The 8,935-nt window shown below is 35.7% G+C and overlaps 1 protein-coding gene across 1 annotated transcript; it reads right to left on the reverse strand.

The window, feature by feature from the left end:
- Positions 1-553: 553 nt before the first annotated feature.
- Positions 554-5,830, reverse strand: LOC134475028 (zinc finger protein 709-like; the record flags this gene model as incomplete). The annotated part of the gene is made up of 2 exons (XM_063244394.1): positions 554-568; positions 4,619-5,830. Coding segments are annotated over 2 exons (1,227 nt in total), but the record flags the coding sequence as incomplete, so codon positions are not given.
- Between the last annotated feature and the right edge of the window lie 3,105 nt (positions 5,831-8,935).

Here is an 8,935-nt window from a genome sequence, read left to right on the forward strand (position 1 = left end):
CCAGGCAGAGGTGTAGGACACCATGGCTAAAAAAGGCCTGGTTCAGTCCTCCTCATCCATCAGTAAGTTGTCAGGAAAGCATCACACACTGTATGCTGCACAGGATAGAGCTGGAATGGTTCCAGAGCTCCTCCCTACATGCCTGAGGTCCCCTCTCTCACTCAGGGGAGCTCTGTATGAGGTCAGTCTGTTACAGAGCCCAACTTGACTGAACGATTTCCACCCAGGTGCAGATCTGAACTGCCACATGTGGACTCACCGTAGTTATGGAGCAGGACAAGTGTTTACAGGGAGCAGGTCAGGAGATCGGTACACTGCAGGCAGGTCAGGGTATGAAGCTTTAAATTAGAGACCAGGCCCTCACCAGGCCCAGTTTCCTCCAGCAGTAACCACACCATTCAAGAATGTGCATTAAATCTGAGTAACTGAAAGGAGTTACTCACAAAATTATATATTATAGAGATAGTTTGAAGATACAAAATAAATTGTAGCATCCATAAGTAAAATGAGATGTGACCCTTAATGGATATGTGATGTCCCCAAACCACATGCATCAGAAGGAAATAGCCTGATGAACAGAGCGATAAGGAGCACAGGCAATGGGTAAAAATCACAGCTTCTTACTAACAACAACAAAGCTGGGATACAAAAAGTGCACTGGTGAATTTTATCCAGTATATAATAAAGAATATATACTGATTGTTTTTCAATTCTTTGATCAAGTTGAAGGAAAACCCACCACCAACTTCTTTTAAGTGACAAAGTTAAAGTTATCCTGAGAATGAAGCCAGACAATAATGTCTTAAAAATAATATAAATGAAAACACTCTGTTGGCTAATATTCCTACCAAACATAAACAACAGTGTTCAGCTAAATGTTTACAACGTTAACTCACCAGCATATTCAAAGTTGACCAACGTGATCAACACTGGGCTCAATCTCAGTGGTGCAAGAATGGTCCCTCTCTAACAAACTATATGTTTCCACTGGTTTTAACATGTTGTATCTTACTATATGTTACTATATGTGATAGTATAAAGAAAAATTTTTATAGGCAAGGAGATAATATAGAAACCATTGTTCGTTTTCTGTTAACTGGTTCTAAATACCGTGCAATTCTTTCATTCTGTTAAATGGCTTTACACTGTCTTGATATGCTTGATGCTATCATATATGAAGTTATACTTAAATAATTCAAGGAATGACGCACTATGGTGACTACTATTATGTTAGATTATCTGGGAGTGAAACACAATTATACTTAAATTGTTCCATTCTGACCAGTGTTGTTCTATTACAACATCCTCTTTTATCTCAATCTCCACCCTTTTTTTAAATTAAACTTTTTAATTTTTTTCAATTAAGGGAAAACTAAATTTAAAAATAGCGGGATATATTATAGTAACTATTTGTTTTCCTATTAACCTGATTTGACCCCAGTATTGCTCTCCACATCTTGTTGTGTTTGATTTTACTATATTGTATTTTGTTTGATAGTATCAAGTTTGAGGGTATAGACAACCACTTTGAAGACAATAAGATTTATTATGATGCCCATTATAGTTTGACTATTATCTTCTTTTGAAGTCTTGCCAGGTTTCCAGTGTAGGTTTTATTGGTCTTGTTCTGTACTGTTTTGATCAATTCTATTACACCTGATGATATAGTAACTCTTTTTAAAAATAGCAAGAGGCACAATGGTAACCATTTTTGATCATCTGATATTCTATTTTTGCATCATGTATTATGCTCATCCTTCTGTTCTAACTGTCTCTGTTTTATTTAGTCACGTTAGGATGTATTCTCTTCAAAAAATGTAATAAGAACTGTGGGAGTAAAAAAACTCAAAACGTGTAACTGTTATTGTAAAAAGGAGAGGAAAGGAAGGTGGTCTAAGGGATATAACTGGATGCTTGAGTGTGTAGGATGGAAAATCATATTACTGAGCTTTTGTTGGATCACTGAACAGAACGTTCTGCAATCTCACTGTATGAATGTCCACTTTATATGCCTGAATTTTATAATTTGGACAACTGTTTCTAAGATGACTGAAAGGGTTTTGGCCCAGATAGGACACTGTAGCCAGGAAAGCCACAACCGGAAGCAGGAAGCCCCATCTCCCCTTCCTCTAGGAAGTTACCTGTGACGCCATCTTCCTGCCCCTGGAAATTTACATATGGCGCCAAACCTAGGACCAATGGGCTACCTGTGTATCCCTAATGCCCGCCTTAGTTTCCACCCCAAACCGAGCCTATTTACAGGCCCCCACGTCACGTTTGCGCCTGAGAGATCACTGGACGCCAGCAGTGGGGGTGCTGGGCATCTCTCTCTGTGTTCTCAGAATAAAGGCCACTTTTTATTTTATATTTCTCATCTTTTGTTAATATTTTCATCTTTTGGAAATAACCCTAGCAATGACAATATGTAACCTATTAACTAGTGATTTCTTTCTGTATTTTTTCTTGAAATTCTGTATTACTTGTACCCTTTTATTGCTTTGTTTTTTATTTCCTTTCTTCTCTTTAATTAAAAAAATAATCAAACCTGGAATGGATATCTTTTATTTATTTATTTTTTTGGCTCTGGAGATCAAAATCATGGCCTCACACTTGCCAGGCAGGTGCCTTAAGCCACTGAGCTAAATCCCCAGCCCACCAATGGATATCTTTTACACATTGTCATCTTCAGAGTAGTTGCCTGTGCTCTTGAACTTGATATCAGCAAGCATACCAAATGTGAATAAAATCAGTCAAGGCCAAATAACATTGAAACAATCCAGCTTCAAAGATCAGTCATAGAAGACAATGTAAGTAATATAGGGATTCAGTTTTAGTTAATAGGAAATTAAGGATAATTACCATGGTATAACCTGATATTTTTGGGTTATCTCTCTGTGCCCTCAAATCTAATATGAGTAGATAGACCAGAACAAAATACAACCAAACTATACAGAGCAACAAGACTACTGTAGCTTTTAAATCCTGATACACTTTTAACTATGTCCTCTGCCTTCTTTTTTTAGGCAATTCCTCACCTTTCTCCTTCTCAGGATACTATTATTCACTGTTCAGAGTGATATTAGTCTAGTCTCTTATGTTCCATTTCAGGATACATAAAGATAAAGACAGCTACTACAAAGACCATGAGACACATTATGGTAGTCATTATCAACTTCCCCAAAATCAGTCTTGAAGATCAAAAAACCTTGCATCATCCTGTAATTATTTGATTAGTTCTATAATATTCAGTATATATTCAATGTGTGTGAGGATGGGAACAACTATTTGGAAAAAAACTAGAGACAATAATAAGATAGACAGTGAACATTTCCAGTGGACTTGCTTTGAAATCTGTGTTTCCTTAACTTGTTTCCTTATGAACAGTTTTGCTCTGTTTTTGCTATGTTTAATTTTACCCTCTTTAAGAAAAAAAAGTGTGTAGGACAGATTGGCATATTAATAACTTTTTGGTGGATCATTGAGGTAAACCGTGACAGTGTCATTATTTGAATATCACTTTGTATGCTTTAAATTTGTAACTTGAACAACTACTTCTAAGATGACAATATAATACTAATCAACTAGTGATTTCTTATTGTTTATTTTTCTGAAATTCTGTATTATTTCTACAGTTTTTTCTCTTTAAATAAACAACATTACAATTCAGAAAATACAAAATTTAAGTTTTAAAGACAAAATATTAAGTATGGAGGCACTTGTCCATACTTGAAAGTGAAAAGCCCATTTCAGTTTAGCATGTTTAATTACAAGATGCCATGTTGAAGCACAAAAACATCTAGATTAATAAATTTAGAGAGGTACAAGTGATTAACTGAAAACCATACAACATGTGCACCTAAGGAGAGCCGCACCACAGAATTGTCATTTCTGGAATATTTGTGAAGAAATATTGACATCTAACTTCTGTATCGATTATTTCTTCAGGTCTCCTTGGGATTTTTAAAGTAAACTTAGATCTAAACTGTCTGAACAGTGATTCTTTTTCTATGTATTTAACAAGAAACATGCATTGCTATATTTCTCACATTGTTAATCCACATATCATCTCTGCCTAGTGAGCTCTTTCAGATATGTAACAATGATCAAGTATGCGGAGAGTATTCCCATAACACATAGGATTTATCTCTTGTGTGAGTTTTTTTTTTCATGTATTTCACTTACAATCTGGCTGCTGAAAATGTTTCCACTTGCTTAGATAGCCAGTGGTTCTTCCCAGTGTGAATTCTTTCATGTGTTATGCAATGACTATATGCAGTAAAAGCTTTGCCACATTGTTATATACATAGGCTTTCTCAACAGTGTGAAGTCATAGATTTATTTTACAAAATCCATGTGTGGTGAAAGCTTTCCCACATTCTTCACATACACACAGGGTTTCTCAACCATGTAAATTTTATAATGTATTGGACAATGAGCATTTCTGCTGAAACCTTTCCCACATTCCTTACATATGTAAGTTTTCTGCCCAGTGTGAAGATTTTCATGCATTATGCAATATGTACATGTGCTAAAACCATTCTCATGATGCCTATATACACTGGTTTTATATTGAATGTGAACTTTCATGTTTCTTACAATCTCCCTGTGTTTTAAAAGCTTTCCCACATTGCTTACACACATATGGTTTCTCTCCAGTGTGAATTCTTTCATGAAACTTACAATTTGTATGTGTGTTAAAAGCTTTCCCACATTGCTTACATACATAGGGTTTCTCTCCAGTGTGAATTCTTTCATGTTTCTTACAGGATCCCCTTGTGTTAAAAGCTTTCCCACATTGCTTACATACATATGGTTTCTCTTCAGTGTGAATTATTTCATGAACCTTACAATTTACACGTGTGTTAAAAGCTTTCCCACATTGCTTACATACATATGGTTTCTCTCCAGTGTGAATTCTTTCATGTTCCTTACAACGTCCAGGTCTGGTAAAAGCTTTCCCACATTGCTTACATACATACGGTTTCTCTCCAGTGTGAATTCTTTCATGAACCTTACAATTTGTACGTGTGTTAAAAGCTTTCCCACATTGCTTACATACATAGGGTTTCTCTCCAGTGTGAATTCTTTCATGTTTCTTACAGTATCCCCTTGTGTTAAAAGCTTTCCCACATTGCTTACATACATATGGTTTCTCTTCAGTGTGAATTATTTCATGAACATTACAATTTACACGTGTGTTAAAAGCTTTCCCACATTGCTTACATACATATGGTTTCTCTCCAGTGTGAATTCTTTCATGTTCCTTACAATGTCCAGGTCTGGTAAAAGCTTTCCCACATTGCTTACATACATACGGTTTCTCTCCAGTGTGAATTCTTTCATGATTCTTACAATCTCCCTGTGTTTTAAAAGCTTTCCCACATTGCTTACACCTATATGGTTTCTCTCCAGTGTGAATTCTTTCATGAACCTTACAATTTGTACGTGTGTTAAAAGCTTTCCCACATTGCTTACATACATAGGATTTCGCTCCAGTGTGAATTTTTTCATGTTTCTTACAGTATCGCCTTGTGTTAAAAGCTTTCCCGCATTGCTTACATACATATGGTTTCTCTTCAGTGTGAATTCTTTCATGAACATTACAATTTACACGTGTGTTAAAAGCTTTCCCACATTGCTTACATACATATGGTTTCTCTCCAGTGTGAATTCTTTCATGTCCCTTACAACGTCCAGGTCTGGTAAAAGCTTTCCCACATTGCTTACATACATACGGTTTCTCTCCAGTGTGAATAATTTCATGATTCTTACAATCTCCCTGTGTTTTAAAAGCTTTCCCACATTGCTTACATACATAGGGTTTCTCTCCAGTGTGAATTCTTTCATGAACCTTACAATTTGTACGTGTGTTAAAAGCTTTCCCACATTGTTTACATACATATGTTTTATCTCCACTGTGAATTCTTTCATGTTGTTTAAAACATTCATGTCTGGTAAAAGCTTCCCCACATTGATTACATACATAGGGTTTCTCTCTAGTGTGAATTCTTTCATGTTGCTTACAATGTTTTGATTTGGTGAATCCTTTTACACATTGCTGACACATATATGGTTTCTCTCCAGTGTGAATTCTTTCATGTTCCTTACAATTTCCAGGTTGCATGAAACCTTTTCCACATTGCTTACACACATAGGATTTCTCTCCAGTGTGAATTCTTACATGAACCTTACAATATGCACGTGTTTTAAAAACTTTCCCACATTGTTTGCATACATAGGGTTTCCCTCGACTGCAATATTTTTCATGGATCTGAACATCGTGGTGTGTTTCTGTTTCTTTCACATTCACATTACCTTCTGCAGTACAAAGGAATACTTCTTTATACTGCTTCCAAGTATGTTCATAAGATTTCCCTAGCTTGTCATTTCTGGAAAGAAAAAATCACATATAGGATTTATAACCATATTACTAAGCTTTTCTTGGAGAGTTGAACAAAACTGTTTGCAGTCTCACTATTTGAATCCCCACTTCATATGTTTCACTTTTGTATTTCATAACTATTTCTATGATCAGCATTTGTAATCATCATCTTGCAATTTCTTACTGTTTTTTCACTTTGAAAGCAGTATTATTTATACTTATTTTATCTTATTTAATCTTTACTTATATTAAATTTAAAAAAAGAAAAATTGACAGTGAAATTGGTCTCCATTGAATAAGTGCATTAATATCAAGTTCTGTTTTTAATGCCTGCTAAGAAATTCTGAACATGAAGCAACAGAAAGGCCTTATAAGATATGTTGAAAACAACCATTCCCAAAAGACTGGTACACATTTGGAAATCTTAAAAGTTGGTACTTTGAAATGCATAATCTTTAGCTTCACTTTGGGCATGGGTACATATGTGTATCACATGCAAATAATTCTCATATGTTTCCCCATCACAATCTTCCTTCTGTCCTTAACCTGTAGTTCCCTTTTCCATACGGTCAGTCTTACTTTTCTCTAACAACTCTGTTTCATTTCTTTCCACATTTTGTATTTTGGTTTCTCATCTAAAAGAAAGCCAGTGACCTTTTAGTTTTTATAGCTGAGCTATTTCACTCAATTGATGGGTGAAAGACCCATCTAATTCTTATAGCAAATGAAATTATATTATTTATTTTTTGACATTATATAACACATTTTTTCCATTCTGGGCTGGGAATGAACAACAGGTATTAGCATAAATCTATATCTTTTTAAAAATCTATTTTAAGAGATTTTCATAGATCATTAAGCTGTGAAGTATGAATTTGAAATTGCCATTCTGCAAAATCTGATTCCTAGTGTGCTGAGTATACAAGAATGCACAATCACAGAGAGTCTATTAACATTTTCCTTCTCCACAAATCCAGTGAAAATATATAAGCTTCAAGGCCTTATCTGTTATAACTTGATCTGCTTTGTATATGAGTAAGCATGTATCAGTATTTTATGCAGATTTTGAGATTTTAAAAATATCCAGGACAAGTATGAGGGGATCGATTTCTAGAGACAACTGCATACTGATATTCAAAATGAGTGCACTAACATTCCACCAGCCTACTAAGAATATTAGTCAGAATCACCGATTGTCTAGAGCATCGCTTGGAAACATGAGCACTCAGTTTTATTTCAAATTCTATTGCAATCTTAGCAATTGTTAGATAATGAAAGTGTTGTATTCACATGTATATATGGGTAGAAAAGCTGAAGGCAGAATGTCATAACTCAAAGTGTATGCCTTTTGTAATCATCTATATGCAATGTCATACATTTTCATTATTTAATTCCCTCATATATACACTAGCTTATACATCTTTGGAGAATATTACTGACATTAAATTGAATGGTGCCTCATTTCTTTGGTGGTCATTTTTCTGCTGACTCACTAATTACTCAGGAACATTTCTCTCCTTGTGAGTGTGAATTACCTTAAGTATCTCCAGTAAACTTTGCATTCTTTTTCAGCTTCCTGGATATCCCCAAGTCCTCCTGAATTGTAGACATAGAAATACCAGGACTCAGTTGAGTAATGCATACAAATTAAGAGATTTTGTTTAGATTTATGATATAATGTGTCCAGGTCTGAGCTATTTTTAAAAATATTTTCATATTCTTTTTAACGAAACAGCACTAATGAGCAACAAACAATATTCTGACAGCGTGAGTGCCAAAAACATTTCTTCCTTACCTATTGCAGCCATGTTTCTAAAGGTTTCGACCATCACATCTCTGTAGAGGTTCTTTTGGGATGGACTCAGCAAACTCCACTCCTCACTGCTGAAGTTCACAACCACATCCTCAAAGGTCACCACCTCCTAAAGGATCATACATATATTTCTCAAAGGAAGGTTGAGACCCCAGGTTTGGGATATCTTAAATTCTTTCCTACAAATCTGAATCAAAAGCAAAGTGCGGTGGTGCATATCTATAATCCCAGCACTCAAAAGGGGAGAAAGGAAGGCATCAGTGAGGTCAGGGCAATTCTAGGCTCAATACGGTGTTCAAATCCAGCTGATATACATACAGAAAGCTTGTCTCAATAAAACAAAACTAAACTCAACAAATAAAGCCAAACAAAACAGCTGGATGAAGACTGATTTGTTCAAATTTAAATCCATGTCTTCGTCATTAATTTTGTGTCTATACACATTTTTGAAGACAGCAAATTTGATGCTAGATTGCAACTCACTGCTAATATAACAGCCAAATTGGAGCACTGATTCTTGTGCTGAGTCATGGCAAGATTCCCTGTGCACTTTCTCTAACGCAGAGCTCACAGTGAGAAGCCTGCAGGACCAGCAACCACAAAGCACAGAGGCAGATAAATGTCTCATCAATTGCCTGGGAAGCCAAGCAAGCACCTCCCCTCCCCAGTCAGCAGTGGCAATCTGGAAAACTGCAGCCCTTCCAGGGGGATAACCAGCAGCAGCTCCTAAGGTCTGTTCT

This window comes from Cavia porcellus, unplaced genomic scaffold, assembly GCF_034190915.1.
Source record: "Cavia porcellus strain 051 isolate PalLab524CR breed Dunkin Hartley unplaced genomic scaffold, mCavPor4.1 scaffold_50, whole genome shotgun sequence".
In the NCBI taxonomy this organism is placed as follows: Eukaryota; Metazoa; Chordata; class Mammalia; order Rodentia; family Caviidae; genus Cavia; species Cavia porcellus.